General features: G+C 40.6%; 3 protein-coding genes across 4 annotated transcripts; 1 reads left to right on the plus strand and 2 right to left on the minus strand.

The window, feature by feature from the left end:
* Window positions 1-497: 497 nt before the first annotated feature.
* Window positions 498-5,370, minus strand: LOC103993880 (DEAD-box ATP-dependent RNA helicase 31). Its single transcript, XM_009414099.3, has 10 exons — window positions 4,617-5,370; window positions 4,279-4,385; window positions 3,250-3,305; window positions 2,849-3,073; window positions 2,542-2,748; window positions 2,375-2,461; window positions 2,190-2,285; window positions 1,891-2,106; window positions 1,449-1,631; window positions 498-906 (listed from the first exon to the last, which is right to left on the minus strand). Exons 1-10 carry the CDS (start codon window positions 5,303-5,305, stop codon window positions 679-681), a joined length of 2,094 nt encoding a protein of 697 aa, XP_009412374.2. The 5' UTR covers window positions 5,306-5,370; the 3' UTR covers window positions 498-678.
* Window positions 5,371-6,531: 1,161 nt separating this feature from the next.
* On the plus strand, window positions 6,532-7,780 carry LOC135588879 (probable protein phosphatase 2C 8). Its single transcript, XM_065081226.1, has 3 exons — window positions 6,532-7,155; window positions 7,317-7,422; window positions 7,494-7,780. The coding sequence occupies exons 1-3, from the start codon at window positions 6,532-6,534 to the stop codon at window positions 7,778-7,780; spliced, it is 1,017 nt and encodes a 338-aa protein (XP_064937298.1).
* Window positions 7,781-9,084: 1,304 nt separating this feature from the next.
* LOC103993879 (uncharacterized) lies at window positions 9,085-14,791 on the minus strand. 2 transcript variants are annotated; one of them, XM_018830148.2, is made up of 21 exons: window positions 14,489-14,791; window positions 13,502-13,581; window positions 13,233-13,319; window positions 13,025-13,075; window positions 12,816-12,933; window positions 12,499-12,555; window positions 12,335-12,399; window positions 12,130-12,213; window positions 11,977-12,027; window positions 11,823-11,885; window positions 11,673-11,719; window positions 11,494-11,563; window positions 11,304-11,366; window positions 10,826-10,915; window positions 10,694-10,732; window positions 10,346-10,573; window positions 10,180-10,265; window positions 10,023-10,071; window positions 9,859-9,939; window positions 9,688-9,781; window positions 9,085-9,597 (listed from the first exon to the last, which is right to left on the minus strand). In XM_018830148.2, the coding sequence occupies exons 1-21, from the start codon at window positions 14,604-14,606 to the stop codon at window positions 9,401-9,403; spliced, it is 1,818 nt and encodes a 605-aa protein (XP_018685693.2). In that variant the 5' UTR covers window positions 14,607-14,791; the 3' UTR covers window positions 9,085-9,400. The 2 variants fall into 2 exon arrangements, with proteins under 2 accessions (XP_018685693.2, XP_018685694.2); XM_018830149.2 differs by lacking the exon at window positions 14,489-14,791 and adding an exon at window positions 13,745-13,888.
* Between the last annotated feature and the right edge of the window lie 2,344 nt (window positions 14,792-17,135).

The following is a 17,135-nucleotide window of genomic DNA, read 5'->3' on the forward strand; positions in this document are numbered from 1 at the left end:
ATTATCAACGAAATCAACTAAAAGCATATGAGAGAAACCTAAAAATATGCAATAAGGTGGCGGTGGTTTGGTTTGGTTATCCCCACACCGCCGATAGCGAGAGGTGATCGCTGCTCTGTAAAGCTAGCCTGTCGCAGCGCCCTCCCCGCCTTAGCTCGGGCTTTCGTCCAGGCCACAAAGCTCGACTAACAGGTCTTGGAACCGGCAAGCCGGAGTGCATCAACTGCCCCCTACGGGAACCCTTGTAGCCACACACACACCCGGGTTACAAGCCAACGTGACCTGACTCGGCGGCGACGCCAACGCCCGGGGCCTATCCCAGGCTCTAGAATATTGCAATCCGTTCCAGGTGGGACTAAACGACAGAGGGAAGCGACACCTAAATGTTCTTGCTGCTGTTCTTTATGATCGACAAACATGGGCAAGACTTTTCTCTTCTGCAGCAAAGATTCGACACCTGCAACATCAAAGAGAATTCCCATTGGTGGCATCAGATAGGGCTCTCGAAGACGTATACTTCATTTGAACGTGCAGTCATTACAACAACAAATTCTACTTTTTGATACGCAATAATGCAACTGAGCGCATCACCAAGTGTAGCAGTAATTGAAGTTCAACTGGAACATGAAAAGAAGAAGCTGCAGCAAGGATGATAACGATGAAAAAGTGGAAATGGTGTCACTTGGAACGTAAGCCGGGGACGTTGTGAAGGCCCATCTTCCTCAAGATAAGCTTCGGTATCGCAGGAGGATCTCGGAGACCCAAGCTCTGACTGAACTCCCTTGCCAGTTCCACAAGTTTCAACTTGTCTCGGCCAATTTTCTTGTTTGAATTATAGTAACCAAGCCATGCTTGATATGCTGATTCTTTGTTTTTCATCTCCACAAGTTGCAGCGCCTGCTCCACCTGACCGAACACGAAAAGAAATTATTTGGATTTAGAATACTTGGAGACAGACAATGTAAAACAGAAGGTGAACAAGATCTTGCCGCAAGTAGTCATTGGATAAGACAACACCTAGACGTACGAAATATGTGAGAGAAATTATGAGCATGAAGAACCAGCATCTTAATGAGTATAACACAAGTATTAGTAACTAAAAGTGTATCTCAATGCACGAACCAGCATCACCTCTGCAAGCAGAGAGACAACTAGGTCGCAAAAGAGCAACATTATAATGCACGATACCGAGGTTCATCAGTTCATCCTTTGCAAAAGAACCAGTAATTTTACTCTAGCAAAAACAAGATTACTATCAGAGGATTTATTTCCGTGAATTTTCACAAGTACCGCCATCATGAACCTAGACAACTCTATGCTCTTCTTTTTCCTTTTCCTACTTTCCAATATATCTTAGTTGGTAAGCACAGAGCACATTACATATTCACATGATGTTACTAATGCTCTTAACAAGATTAGGATAAAGATAATATATGTACAACACTCACTTCCTTCATGGTGCTTCGATCCATAGAAGGTACTGGAGCCTCAGTTATTGGCAAATCTTGAACACTTGCTAAAAATAACTTCTCCCATGGTGCCAAAATCAACAAACCTTTTCCTTCTTTACCTTTCCGGCCTGTCCTACCAAGTCGATGGATATACTGTTCTCTATCAGCAGGGAGTCCCACCTACAACAAAATAAAATAAAAAATTTACAATTTTTGTGAGGATAACACCCTCAAATAGTGCATGTGGTAAGGACGGATTGGTATTTGAAAGTAATCAATAGATCTCTTTTATTTCCAACCTGAAAAGAGAATTATCCATATAATTCATAGAATTGCAAGGTATATCAATTCAGGATGTTGCATGTCAATGAGAGATGAAACATTGACAAATCAATCATCATATGAGGCACAGTAAACAAAAATCAAGACTATGAGCTACCTGTATAACAAGGGTAACATCTGGGTAATCAACTCCTCTAGCAGAGACGTCCGAACTCACAAGTATGAGACCTTTTGACTGCCTGAACTCTTCGGAGACTCTGGTTCTGTAAGTTTGTGGTTTTCTTGAATGGATCTCTCGCACATTCAGGTGCAACTTAGTAAGCAGGTCAGCGACAAGCTTTGTCACCATTGCAGTCGTACAAAATACAATCACCTTCAAGGTCCCATCAAAAGATACAGTGATGTAACAGCTGAAGACAAGACAAAAAATGCAAGGATAACCAAGATTTCAGTTACCTTATAATCAGCATCCTCCAAAATATGTTCCTTCAGGATACAGTGAAGTATAGAGAAGTGCTTATCCAACGGAGCAATCAGATGCATCTGTTTGACCTGATTAATGTTTGCATAATAACAAATTGGTGAATAGTGAATCTACAGAGGAAACCTATACTGCATGCTTCTATAACAGCAAAGAGTACCTGTGAGTGTGTCTCTTCACTACCTTCATCCACGGTGCTGATAAATTTGTAGTCCTTTTTCAAGGCAATATGACAAATTTGACGAACCTAGATATTAAACATCATCACTCATTAAGATTTTACTATCAATGAAGCAAAAGCTGAAGAACCAAGGTCTATAGATATACCTCATTTGGTACAGTAGCAGAAAATAGAAGTGTTTGCCGCTGTTTTGGAACAGTAGCAATAATTTTCTCAATATCATTCCGGAATCCCATATCCAGCAGACGGTCTGCTTCATCAAGAACAAGAACTTTTACTCCATTTAGTCGACTGACAAATCCTGTTGTGTTCTCAATATGGTCTTTGAGTCTTCCTGGCGTGGCTATTAGAATCTGTTCGGCAGATGCTTATAAGTAGAAGAAACATAATATGCCAACATGCTATTAGAAAAGGTACATTCACATTTCATTGCAAGCATTTGCAAAATTTCACCTGGCATGGATTTGCTTGCATGTGTCTCTGTTCTTGTGTGAGTCGTGTGCCACCTATTACCACTTGCACACCAATCGAAGTATGATACTTCAAAAGTTTATTAGCCTCCGCTGCAGCTTGCAACGCCAGTTCTCGTGTCGGGCAAATTACGAGAACATTGATTAAAGGCCTTTTTTTATCATGGCTAAGAGGGGGTAATCTGGAAATAACCTCGATTGCAGGAAGCTGCAGAGAAACAACTCATATTTGGTTATAATTGGGGAAAATTCATTAGTAAACAATTGGAACCTTCAAAGAATAAATAAGAAAATGCTGATGAGCAAACGATACAAACAAAACCACAAATAAAATAAAGGAATTGCATCAGATGGATCAGGCAACAAAAATTTTGAATTCAATACCAAAAATGCAACAGTTTTTCCCGTTCCAGTCTTTGCCTTTGCAAGAACATCTTTGCCTACAGTACGAAAGATAGCAATAACATCATCTTCTTGACAAGAGATGGGTCATGAACATAAATTCTAGCACTTGAGCTGATAACATAAGCACAAACCGTAGATTTGCATAAAGTTCATTAGATGCCACCAATCAATTTAAAAGGAAAATCAAATTTAAAAAACAACTTTAAAGGAGGGAATCCGGATAGCTAATTTCACCTAATGTCCAGAAACTAATTGTTAAGTCAACTCTAGTTGTTTAGATATTAAGAACTAGGAGTTTCTCCAGTAAAACTCTCCACACAAATTGGATGACTTAGGAACAATCCATAATTTAAGTACCCACATTAAGTAGGATAGTGACCTTTTCCTGTTCAACATTAAGTTGAAACAGCCAGAAGCAATGAAATTCAAGCTATATATCAACATTCACTTAGATAAACTCACATATTTTGCATCTATTTGCTTACATTACTTTCATGTATTAGCTAACAGTATTCTTTTAACTAGTTCTGAAGCTTTACAGCCACCGAATCTCCAGTGTCAATTTTATGCTGCACATTTATGCAACACTTAAGGCTTCCAGTTGTCAAGGATAATCATGAAAAAGATATTTATTGTTTATAGTTCATCAAAAGGGCAAACATTTTACTGGTACAAGTCCTGATCAAATTTTCATACTTGTGTTCATCCAACAATGACAAGATGCACACCAATTAAATCAACGTATGCTGTAAAATCAAATGCCATAGATGAATGAAGATTACAGATTCTCCCACAAGATGGCATGTAATTGGACAACATTTATTTTTACAAGATCATTCAAAAATTTCAAGAATTACCATCAGCAATGTTAATGTAATAAAATCGAATAGATCACTGCTAAGCATAAAAAAAATATCACTGAATCTATTAAACCTATTAAAACTGTTATTCTTAGTTACTAGATTGACAAAAATAACAAGCCTAAAAGCCACAGCAGAATCAACCGACCTTCAAGGATCAAGGGAAGCGTTGCTTCCTGCACCTGTGTCATCATCACGTATCCAGCAGCTTCTATTCCTTTAAGCGACAAAGGAGAAAGGGAACAATTTTCGAACCTGTAGCAGACAAAAAGCAACTTTGAGGGGAAAAAATGTTTACTGTATATAATATATGTGCAAAAGATACAAATTGGATGCTGCACTAATAGATGCCTTGTTTGATCAATTTTGAAGCTATCATAACACCATCTTGCTATTAATTTTAAACAAGTCAAAAGGTACAGAAATCTAACAGTCTGTGGCCCAAAGAACCACTTGTCATACATACTCATTGCAATGAAATGTTACCTGGTCTGGCTTAAGTAAGATTCATCTTCAGCAATTGAACTTAGTCGTCCAATTTCAGGAGAAGCTGCGGAACCAGAAGCATTGCCTGACATCCCCTGTTTTATCTTACCACCATTATTAGGAGCATCATTTATGGAGTCACATTCAACATTCCGCTCTTCCTCCTCATCTACCTCATCCAGATGACTAAAAGATCTCTTCTTGTTAAGAAGTCCTCTTGAACGCCGTAGCAAAGACTCATCCAAGCTAGGGTTTTGGTTTTTCTTTCCATTACCGATTACCTGCAAGAACTTAGAATCGCTGTCCCTGCTCCTCTTAGAGGATGCAGCATCACGAACCAAGGGCTTTGTATTCCCGCCGTCACCCCTCACCCTAGTCCTACTCTTGGGCCGACCGCTCCTCCGTCCATCTCGTTCCAGCTCCTCGGACTCCCAGTCGTCGGACCAACCGCCAACCTGGGTGTCCTCCTCAACCAGAGCCTTCCTCTTCCCCGGGGCGCCGGAGCTCTCCACCAGGAGACCCGTCCTCCGATGGCCAGCAGCGGAATCGTGACCAAGGGAGAGCAGGCGGCGAGGCCTGGCTGAGAGAGCCAGGTATTTGAGTTTGAAGGGGAAAGCTCTGCCCAGAACGGAAGCACCGCGATGGCCGGGGTAGTCGAGCGGGCGGAGGGGAAGGAGTTGGCCCGGCATCGTCTGACTCCGGCCGCAGGGGGGAAGGATAGGGATGAGAGGTTTTAGGGACGAGCGGCGTACCGAGGGGCTGTCGCCGAAGGGGATAAGCCATCTTATATTATCGGGCCGATCATCGGTCGGATCCATGTAAGATCCGAATCCGAATAACATGAAGCCCAAAAGGAGTAATCACATGGATCGGATGTACACGTATTATTTGAGGTAGATTTAAGATCCGCAGGTTATCTGAGAGGATCTGGATCCGAAACAGAATTCTTTTGGATCGGGTTTTTTTGGTAATTGGGCTCCATTGGATTTCATGGGTACTAAATGGTTGGCCACTGCTCACCTGCAAGCAGACCAATTGTGTTCGGCAGGGGAAGTCACCTGAGGTGTGGTCGACTGCCACCTGCCAAGACGACGCGTCCCTCGTTCCCTATGTGGTATCTCCCGAGTCGCACCTCTCTGACCCCACCACAAACCCGTCCCCCACCTCCCACCTCCCACCCCGCCCTCCCAATCCCCCTCTCCTCTCCACCCTCCACCTCCTCCCCCTCCCCCTCCCCCTCGTCCTCCTCTCCGCAGCTCCTTAATACTTCCATGAGCCGACCGTTTCCAGCCCTGCATCATTCTCATGCAAGCGCCGCATCTTCTCCAAAGCGAGGAGTCTCGTCCATCCTTGGGCCACATGCTCCCCCTTACCATACATGGGAAGCGGCGGTGCGGCGTCGACACCTGCAGGCCCAGGCGGACTCCGCAAGGGTCACTTACCGCTCTTCCCGATCCGGCATTTGTCCTCCCCTCTTCTCCTCGCCCACGTACTCGATCAGAACATAGAATAATGCTCCGTGTCCCCTTACGTGTAGTACATGGAGAAGGCGCACAAGTTCTGGGGTGACGCATAACATGACGGGATCGCCACACTTGGAAGGCCCGGAACTCTTTCCCAGGGTCGGCAGCTGATTCGGTGCTCCCGTCCAAAATTCAAATCCCCCAGAACGGCTTCGCCGGCGCTCTTGCATCCGCAAACCGTCCACGTCGAGATAGTCTGCTGCGAGGTGGCAATGGCCCTCTCTTCATCGGAGGTTGTCTTACTTCGTCATGCACATCACTCTCTCTCTCTCTCGGGTTTATATTATACTCGAAACTCCCGTGGTTTCTTCTTCGTCGCTATGAGAGCAAGCGGAAAGGCCGAGCAGTAGCTTATAGTAGTGTCAGTGCAGCTTGCCGTAGTAATAGTACTGATGGAGGGTGAACCGGAGCCCCTGAGCAACGAGTCACCGGACAAAATTCCTTGCAACGACCACAAAACGATCCGCCATCGACGTCTCCAGCTCCGCTGGATAAGGGCCGAAGCCAGCGCAGGAGGTTGCCCCACCAACCGTGTCAAGAACCGGAATCGGAGTTTCGGTTCCGACGCCCATAAGGCGAGCAAGGGAATTGCCCCCTCCTTGTCCCACGGGTCGGTGTCGCTAATTGGGCGGAGGAGGGAGATGGAGGACGCGGTGACCATGGCGCCCGGGTTCGCGTCGGTGGGGACCGCCCCCCCGTATGACTTCTTTGGGGTGTACGACGGGCACTGCGGGGTGAGCGTGGCGTGGGCGTGCCGGGACCGGCTGCACGTGGTGCTGGCGGAGAAGGTGGCGGCGTTGGGCGAGTGGCCGACGGCGGAGGAGCAGTGGAGGGAGGTGATGGCCGCGAGCTTCTCGAGGGTGGACGGGGAGCTGGCTTTGAAGGAGAGGGAGGTGGGGTCGACGGCGTCCGTGGCGGTCGTGGGGCCGGAGCGAATCGTGGTAGCCAACTGCGGTGACTCGAGGGTCGTGCTCTCCCGCGGCGACATGGCCGTGCCGCTCTCCTCGGACCACAAGGTATATAAGCACACACATACAAACGCCTGTAACTCGACCTGCTTAAAATCGCTGTCCGTCATTTCCATCCCATGACTTCATCATCATCATCATCACCTCAGATTCCTTTTACTGTTCAGTTCCAAGAGGAGAATAACACTGGTGACCATGTTCTTGCACAGGCTGACAGGCCAGATGAGATGAAGAGAGTCGAAGCAGCTGGAGGCATCGTCATCAACTGGGACGTTTACCGTGTGTCAGGCGTTCTAGCCACTTCTAGATCCATAGGTACGACCTCGCCGTGGACTCTGGATTCATGAAAGACTGCCTTTTAACAGATGGTTTCGGTCATGTTGTAGGCGATCATTACCTGAGACCATATGTGATCTCAGAACCAGAGGTCACGGTGACGAACAGGACGGAGGAAGACGAGCTCCTGGTTCTGGCCAGCGATGGGTTGTGGGACGTCATCTCCAACGAGGTGGTCTGCAAGGTCGCGAGGCAATGCCTCAGCGGACAACTGGTGAGGAAGGTGCCTGACGGCGCCAGAGAACACAGAGCTAAGGAGGCTGCCGTCATACTGGCGGAGCTCGCCTTGTCCAGAGGAAGCAGGGACAACATTAGCGTGGTCGTGGTAGAGTTGTAACTATCGGCTACGTAGGACGGTGCTTGTTGTTTGATCTCGTCGTCTTGTCGGTGGTGTCATTCGATGCGATGGCCGAACTCCGGATGTGTTCGGTCACGTCTCCAATCCTTTTTAGCTTTGTAAGGTTAACCTCTTCTTTCTCTTTTCTTTTTTTTTGGTCTCTCTTCTTTTATGTTCTTCGATATGCAATCATGCTTTTTCTTCATCTTCTGGGATGCAGCACACAAGATTTAGGGTTAATATTTTTTGCATAGATAATGATTGCAACATAAGCTAGTTGACAGGCAGGCAATTCAAACTTGATAGCTCAAGCTACACAACGAAGCCTCAAACCTGAAGGAAAGCGAAAGTTAAGCTTTGTGCCATCTGACGCATGGCTCTCGTATGGTAGACTCGACCCACACGATGTAATCTGCTCATCGATGACATGCATCAATCTACCACTCCGTGGAACCCTTTCTTCATCTTTACTGCCACAGACATGACAAAGAGCATACAGAGAGCAAGAGCAATAAAACATCATCGACATCATAAGCATAGCAAATCACATAAACAGCAAAAATCCAAGGAAATCCATAGTTTAAAGAACAAAAAATCTAAAGAGTTTCTGATTTATACAATTTGATTCGAGCGCATCCAATTCAACTAAATAAGCACTTGAAAGAGGTAGTGTCAATAAACATCTATAATAATTTGAATAATACTTTGGAGTATAGAGCTATGGCCATAGTGACAGAGAATCCTAAATCTCCTGAGGGAAAAGGAAGGTGGTTTGCCAAGAATTCAGCACATTGCCACAGCAACACACCACAGTTCTTATTCCTTCAAATCTGATGCCTCCTATGCCCCCGTTCTGGATATGCTGGTTTGGGTTCTGTAGTTCGTGATGAAGACAATACTATCAAAGCTTCGGTTGGTATTCCTTGCAAAGCCGAATGAATGCATGACCATTTTTGCCGGATTGTTAAGAGCACAACAGGGAGGAATCACCAATCTGAAAGTGAAATCGGACTTCTTACAAGCCATCAGTTACCTCATAAAGACCACTCGCTCTGACTGCTTTACTTTAGCAACTCATGTCGATTGAACACGATGAACCCATATCAAAAGAGCATTATCTGTGACTGCTTTACTTTAGAAACTCATGTCAATGTAACTCGATGAACTTGTATCAAAGGGGAGGATAACAAATCTGCTCATGATGTAGCATACCAAGCAGCAGTTAATCCTCCTTTAACTACAGATTAAACCATCAATATACAGAACTGCGCTCATTGTTTATGACTAGATCTTGCACCAATCAGTGTGCATTAGAATTTAAAGCATTTTTATTTCCCGTATATTGAGCAACAAAATGGAAGTCATAGATAATATACAGATAAGGAAACTGAGACTCCTCTCAACAAGATCAAACACATCTCACCATCAGTGACTGCAACAAGAACTAGGCTGTTCCTCGCTAAAATAGTCGGAACAAGACCGGCCAATCCCTTGAGTTTGAGAAGCAAAACTCCATTTCTCGATCAATCGTAGAGGGTGAATTGAACAAGAACAAATATTAACATGGCCAAAACAACAAAATCATAAGAACACAATATCCCTGTCAATCGGCTCAAGTCGTCATGCGTGCACGCCATTGCCATTGGAATGGAAGTTTCCGTTTGCTAGGCTCTTGGTATGCTTCTTTAAATTCCCATTCTGGTAAGCCTTTGTTGAGACAGGACCAGTGTTTGAGATACATCTTGATGTTAAGTTGCCACGATGAAGAATGTGTCTCAGCAAAGAGTCCAGCTGCCTGCATGAGGCCGCTATGAGTCCTGTCAAACAAACTCGTAAGAGTTACATTTTAATTCGATTCACTTGTACTGACATGAAGCCGAGCAATCTAACTTCTACGGAGACAGTACCTAAGAAAAGTGCAGATGGTTTTCCAGGTCTAGATTTGAACTCCGGATGAAATTGCACACCGATGAAATAAGGATGATCAGCCAACTCGATGATCTACATCAATTTATTTTAAATATCACCAAGGAGGTTCACAGATCATAGACCCACAAGAAACTCTGTCAAGTACATACCTCCATTCGCTTTCCTGTTTCATCTTGACCAACAAAGGCAAGGCCAGCCTTTTCAAACTCAGGAACCATCTCTGGATTTACCTGTAAAAATAACAGCAAAATTGGCATCTAGAGTATAAGCATAACATTTGAACATTGTACTGCTGACTTATAATTAAACTAACCTCGTATCTGTGACGATGTCGTTCATCAACAAAACTGGCATTGCTGTGCCTAGTAAAAGAGAGAAAAGTAGAAGTTTGTCATCCTATGAAACAACAAAAAATATATAATTGAAAATTATAAAGAAAACAAAAACTCAACAGGAATATCTACACTTACAACTTTGCAGCTTTACAGCTGGGAACCTTGAAATATGTCCTCCTTGATCCAAGTCTCATTGTCCCTCCCATATGAGTTTTTGATCCCTTTATATAGCATGCAAGATCTGTAAGGTAACAGAACACATCTACAAAGCAAGATAAGAAAATCCAGTATATTTACTTACCTCAGGCATAAAAATAACGCATGGGGTTGTTGTATCAGGGTTAAACTCTGTGCTGTTTGCATCTGGCAAGTTCAAAACTGAACGAGCAATCTCGATTACAGCAATCTGCATCCCAAGACAAATGCCAAGGTATGGCACTTTGTGTTCACGAGCATATTTAGCAGCAAGAATTTTTCCTTCCACCCCTCTGTCTCCAAAACCTCCTGGGACTAGTATACCATCTGCAGCCTGAAGTACAAGTTTGTCGAGATGACTAGCAGAAACAGCAAAAATCTTGAACCACCAAATATAACAATGACACTCTTAATGCGGATTCTGAGAATTCAAGATAGAGAGGAAGATACTCACCTTTAATAGATCCCATGCTTTTTTATGAACTTCAGGTGCCTGTGTAAGAAACAAATAACCAAATCTTTTGGGTAAGAAAACCAATGTATAGCTAAAAGGAAAAAGAAGATTGGGTAAACATGACAAGCAAACCTCTACTTCTGTATGTTTTTCGAGGTCAGGAGATGCTACCCAGTCAACAACCAGTTTCCTTTGGCAAGCAACAGATGCATGCAAAAGTGCCTGACAGACAGATTGACAAGCTAATCAATGATATCTAACTAGATATCTACATAGAGAAGATCTGACACATACAAATATGCAAAAACTTGACAAATATCCAAGTAATGTGAAAAAAAAGTGAACAAAAAATTTTCCAGACTAAAAACACGTAAAACCTCAGACATGTTCTGCACATACAAAACATGTCAATTCTAACTAATTCCTTGCCACCAAGCAATTGAATTACTGGAACTCAAAACACCTAAGAACTCTTTAGTCTGCATATCTTAATTCTGCCAATGGTGGTGGCAAGAAAAGGTGCATCTTACAAAATGATTGATGCAGATCGACATATATGGAGATCAAAAAGAACATTGATAGCATCTCATAAGTTATGTATATATTTCACCTTTAATACTGAGAGGTACGAATCAGCAAAGCCAGTATATTTACCAACCATTGCAATCCTAACCTGGAAGTCAATGATAAGTACACTCAGCAGGCAAAGAGGCAACAGCACTTTCTAGGGAGGGGGGAGGGAGAAAGATATATAATATATGTTATATATATCAGAGAGAGAGAGAGAGAGAGAAACTAACAGGATCCTGTAAAGTGTCACAGATTTCTGCTCTTCTCATCCACTCTTCCAACATGGGTTCCTTGGCAAATCTGTACAACTCAAAAACAAAGAACAACTTGTAAAGTGCCTTGGAATCTCATCACAACATGAATATGCATAATCAAATGAAAATGAATATGTTAAGTGCATTATACAAACCGTTTAAGTTTCAAGACTTTAATGAGAGCTTCATCTGCCCTTTGTTCCTTCAAGGACAATGCATTTATAGGACAAGTTTCAGCGACTGAAATAATCTCTTTGAACTTGCATATATAAAATTTATAACACTGAGAAGTATGAGAACTCTACCATCAACAATAATGGAATGTGCCAAATATTTGTAACATCATGAAGAGTGACGATATTTGATACCTGCACAAATTTAAACAGAGGAAGGTTGATCATTCAGCACCAAGTCAACTATTAAACCGTTGACTAAACAAATGACATGATTTCAAAATACCAGGACATGACAAAACTGTGAAAGCTTTTCTTTAACATTCTCCTCCAGCGGCTGCCAAAAAATTGAAGTAAAACTATCAGGGACTAACATATGATACACTAAGCAGAAGCCTGAAAGGAGATAGCAGCGGGATGAGAAGGATGGAGTACAGACCTTAGCACTGCGGCAGGCAAGAATATTCGGTGTAAGTCCAAGTGCTCGTAGGCTCCAAACACTATGTTGGGTTGGCTTAGTTTTCTAGAAGAATATACAAGTACTTTTGTCTTTAATCATGGATAAAGATATTACATAAACTAATTTTTACAAAGACTGATTTGCCAGCACTTGCATAAAACTGTAGCTGTTCTTTATTTATTACCTGCTCACCAACTGTGTTCAAAACTGGTACAAGACTAACGTGAACCAGACAGAAATTACCAGGACCTGTACAATACCATTAAGAGAATATCACATAAAGAATCACAAGAAAAAAGGTTAATGCTGAAGGCATCATCACAAGCAGGTGCTGGTACAGCCTCTCACCTACACGGTAAGAAAATTGACCCAAAGCTTCAATAAATGGCATTGATTCAATATCACCTGTATCAACACGATGCTGTTCATTAATATTATAGCATGAAAAGATTATGTGTGGACCATACACTAGCAAACATAACACTGTTCGTTAATATTACGGCATGTAAAATTGTGTGTGCATGTTGCACTAGCATACTTAGACAACTATCAACCATGCAAAGTATGACATAAGATTACAAAATAAAATTCTTCACAAAGTAAGGATCCAACTAACACATTGTTTTGATTCTCAATTTAAAAAAAATTCTAAAGGCGACTTTCACCTATAGTTCCACCCAATTCTATAACACAAACATCAGCTGGTCCTTCTTTGCCATCCACAGGTATCATTGCTACACGTTCAATCCACTCTTGTATGGCATCTGTAATGTGTGGGACAACCTTAAAGGAAAATTAACACAATGATCAGGACTACTAAGAAAAAGTTTGACAAATTTGATAATCTAGAAGATGATTCTAACATGATTCACACCTGCACTGTTTTTCCCAGATAGTCGCCCTTTCTTTCCTTATCAATGACAGACTGCCACACAAAAAAACACAAGAGCAACAAAATGAAATTTTAGGTTAAAAAAGTACAGAAAGTTAAAAATGATATGATATGGGAAAACCATGGTTGATGTTAAAATCTTATTTCATAAATCACATATCAACATAGGACAGCCAAAATTGACGAGTACCTGATAGATCTTCCCAGTAGTGATGTTATTGTCGTGAGTTAACTTGATATCAAGGAACCTTTCATAGTTTCCAAGATCCAAATCCACCTACAAACCACCAATTATGTAAAGCACAAAAAAAGATTCATTTGAGAAATTGAGAAACAAGGCAGGACTTATATAATTTGGATAATAATCAAGTGGTGTATTTGATGGCCAGTTAGGGTCGATGAAGGTCGTTATGTAACAAAGAAGCACAACAGACGTGTAAACATGCAAAATCTCTTTACCTCACCACCATCATCCAAGACAAATACTTCCCCATGCTCAAAAGGTGACATCGTCCCAGCATCAGTATTTAAATAAGGATCTGCAGAAATTCCATCATAAACAACAAACACAAGTAAGCTCTGTCAAAAGAAAGAAAAGAAATGACATAAAAAACAACCGAAAAAGCAGAGACAATAGTTGCATAGGACCTAAGCAGGAACATGAAAGTCATATGAAAGCTTGGTTTTGTTTCTCATGTCGACCTGAGTCAAAAAGCCGTATTCGGTGGAACCCATTGGTTTATATTTGAGGATTGACTACTGAAACCCTCTACCAATGGGCAAATGAAGAAGGCATAGACGAATGAGACATCCTTATCCCTTCTTTATTTTGTCTTGGCTCTGTATCACTGTTATTGATAGAACCTAACATTGATAAATTACAAAGGACTAAGAGCATGCTAAATCATTAGAGTCTCGTCCAAAATAATAAAAGCAAGATCAACATAAAACCAAGACTCATGTCCACTTGCCACTGGAAGGTATGCCCATCAATTGCTGCCCAAAAATACGATCTTTACCCCAAATTAAAATAAAAAAAAGACCACGTCTAATAGAAATTGAGACGAAAACACAAAGGCCAAAAACCACTCGTGACCCAAGAGAACCTCGTTAAGGTTAATCCCACGCCGGAGAGAGGGCAAAAAGATCAAAGACGGCAGAAATTCCAAAAGAAACGGTGGGCAAAAGGTATTCTTTTCCGACGATGTTCGCATCCCAGGCAAAACTCGTAAAAGGAACCCTCTTTTATCCAGGAGGAACAAGAATGGTGAAAATTTTAGGAGAATAGGAGGCAAGCATCGACGCTGATGATGCCTCACATCGCAGGCAAGCCTCATTACAGAAAAAGGACAAAGAGAAGAGGGAAAAAACTCCTTTTTCCCCCAACGGAACAACAAAAAGAAGAAAACTTGGTCGCAGATTCGAGGAGAAAGGGTAGGCATGTACCGATCTTTATGGAGGTAACGCGGAGGCCGCATGCCTTGAGGACAACTCCAATGCTGCTCGCCGTCACCCCCTTCCCCAATCCACTCACCACTCCCCCCGTCACCACCACGTACTTCATCTCCCTCGTCACAAGCGGAACCCAAAGGAATCAAAGAAGAAGCGCGAACGCGAGAAAGAGAACGTCAAAGCTCGACGCGAGAGAAGAGCGGGAGGCGCTGCCAAGAGGTTCCCGCTCGCTCCCGGTCGCCTCCCTCCTCCCGTGTCCCGTCCGCGGTAAGAAGAGCGGAAGATGGAGCGGATAGGCCGCTGAGGGAGGGGATTAAATAACACTCGCAAAAACCCTCGCCATCCATACTTTATATATATATATATATATATATATATATATATATATATATAAGATTTATAAGATATTTCTCTTTTGACCTCACATTGTTCTCCGAGAAATCGAGCCGATTTGAGTTTGGTCGGGGAAGGGGTGAATCGTGTGGTTTATGTTTAGTTGTTATTTGGGTTTTAATCTATTATGATGTAATTGATTGCTGTTTATTTTACCGGTTTGATAGCGAAATATATTTATCGTATATACTTTTATGTCGATTTGCCGACACCTCGATATAAAGTGATCGACACCTTAGTATCATGTTTGAGTATATATTTATCATACGAGACCATATTATATTATATGTGATATTATGCTTGATATTAATATATGTTTACGAATATAATGATTCTAAAGTTAAAATATAAAAAATAATTTCACGTGGCATTTCAAAATACATACTTAATTAGTGATTTTAAATTTATAATTTGATAACACTTCAAAGAAACAAATATAAAATTAGACTTTGATTAGCTTCAAGAGTATTCGATTTGAATAATCATATTTCATCTAATACCTATATCCTTTATTAACATAATATTAAAGACTTCGTAAGGTCTATTATGAAATTGTCTTCTCAACGCGATCATCATCAAACCCTTAATTTTTAAAAAAATGAATCTAATATATTTTCATCATATTAATATTTTAATTATAAAAAATGCATCAAATAAATTCTTAAACTAACATTATTTTTAACATTGATCTTCGTTGAGGTATCATCATAAATAAAAAACTTTTTTATTTTTTTTTGTTATAGTGTTTATGCATAGCAAGCAAAAATAAAAAAATAAAAAATATTTCAAAATTTTTTGTTCAAAGATAATGAATACATTCATTGTTTCCATTGTCTCATTATAATAAAAATCTAGAAAAATATGATTAAAAATATTTTGTTGTAGTGTTTATGCATAGCAAGCAAAAATAATAATAAAAAAAATTTTCAAAATTTTTTGTTCAAAGATAATGAATACATTCATTGTTTCCATTGTCTCATTTTAATAAAAATCTAGAAAAATATGATTAAAAATATTTTGTTGTAGTGTTTATGCATAGAAAGCAAAAAATAATAATAAAAAAAATTTCAAATTTTTTGTTCAAAGATAATGAATACATTTTTTGTTTCCATTGTCTCATTTTAATAAAAAATCTAGAAAAATATGATCGAAAATCTCTTCATAATAGAGAGAATCTTTTTTAATCGATTAATCGAAGATATCAACCGATTGACTGATAAAAACTTTTAGCAAAATCTTGAAATGAGAATTTATTATTATTATTATTATTTCCGTAAGTCCAATCACAACAACAACATGAAATGAGAATTTATTATTATTATTATTATTTCCGTAAGTCCAATCACAACAACAACATGAAATGAGATTCCATCAATCCTCTATCATCACAAGTGATCGTTGCAAGAAGAAGATGCTACATTCCATCCATCGCCCTTTGTTTTCTTTAACCGCGTAGCCTTTCGCTAAAGCTAGAAAACGAAGCACGATGGGATGGTCAGCGAATGTCGATCGTTGCAAGATTACCAAACAAAGAAGAACGATCAATAAAGTGAGATTGGTCTCTTTCTCAGCTTTCCGAAAGCGTGTGTGAAGAGTGAGCAAAGTCATCCATGTTTGACTCAGAACGGAACCCAAACAAAAAATAAAAACTGATTCTTCTTCTTCCATTAGAAGCAAAGAATCCAGCATGTTAAAAAAAAATATCATCGACGTTTTGATCTAAGATGATATGGTTCAGACTCGCTCGTAAGATTGTCTCAAGTGTCTTTAAGATAAAAATATTAAGCTTTTAAAGTATGAACTATACAAAAATCAAGATTATGAAAGGTTATCGAATCAAACTCTTTCATACTCAAGTTAGTAATCTGAAACATAAATATTATGAGTAGTAAAAAAATATTTTATTTTTTTATATTAAAGGTAAGCTTTTATATCTCTAGTAACGAGCACCAAGAAAAAAAAATTATGATTATCTTTCTCCTCATAAATAACAAGAAAGATCTTTCTCATCGTGATGATATAGATGATTAACTGATAATGTATCATCTCTTTAGTTTTAGTTTAATATAAAGAATCAATTATGGCAAAGTTCCATGGCATAACGATTCTCTCACGGCCATTATTCCCTTTCTCAATATATATCATTCTAAGTGTTGTTTGAAACTTAAAATTATGTAAAATTTGATTATATAATGTATGCACGAGACTCTTATCGATACAGAGTTAAGAGAGGATCAATCTACTAAGT

Source organism: Musa acuminata, chromosome BXJ1-8 (genome assembly GCF_036884655.1).
Source record: "Musa acuminata AAA Group cultivar baxijiao chromosome BXJ1-8, Cavendish_Baxijiao_AAA, whole genome shotgun sequence".
Lineage (NCBI taxonomy): Eukaryota > Viridiplantae > Streptophyta > Magnoliopsida > Zingiberales > Musaceae > Musa > Musa acuminata.

Bases quoted from the DNA above. Each gene is read 5' to 3' on its own strand.
- LOC135588879 (XM_065081226.1), top strand. From the start codon at position 6,532: ATGGAGGGTGAACCGGAGCCCCTGAGCAACGAGTCACCGGACAAAATT. The intron at 7,156-7,316 runs GTATATAAGCAC...GTTCTTGCACAG, and splicing joins CGCTCTCCTCGGACCACAAG to GCTGACAGGCCAGATGAGAT. The intron at 7,423-7,493 runs GTACGACCTCGC...GTCATGTTGTAG, and splicing joins AGCCACTTCTAGATCCATAG to GCGATCATTACCTGAGACCA.
- LOC103993879 (XM_018830148.2), bottom strand. From the start codon at position 14,606: ATGAAGTACGTGGTGGTGACGGGGGGAGTGGTGAGTGGATTGGGGAAG. The intron at 12,556-12,815 runs GTGAAAGTCGCC...GTGTTGATACAG, and splicing joins AGAATTGGGTGGAACTATAG to GTGATATTGAATCAATGCCA. The intron at 9,598-9,687 runs GTACTGTCTCCG...TTTGTTTGACAG, and splicing joins ACCATCTGCACTTTTCTTAG to GACTCATAGCGGCCTCATGC.
- LOC103993880 (XM_009414099.3), bottom strand. From the start codon at position 5,305: ATGCCGGGCCAACTCCTTCCCCTCCGCCCGCTCGACTACCCCGGCCAT. The intron at 4,386-4,616 runs GTAACATTTCAT...TGTCTGCTACAG, and splicing joins TCTTACTTAAGCCAGACCAG to GTTCGAAAATTGTTCCCTTT. The intron at 3,306-4,278 runs GTCGGTTGATTC...TTCGTACTGTAG, and splicing joins GCTTCCCTTGATCCTTGAAG to GCAAAGATGTTCTTGCAAAG.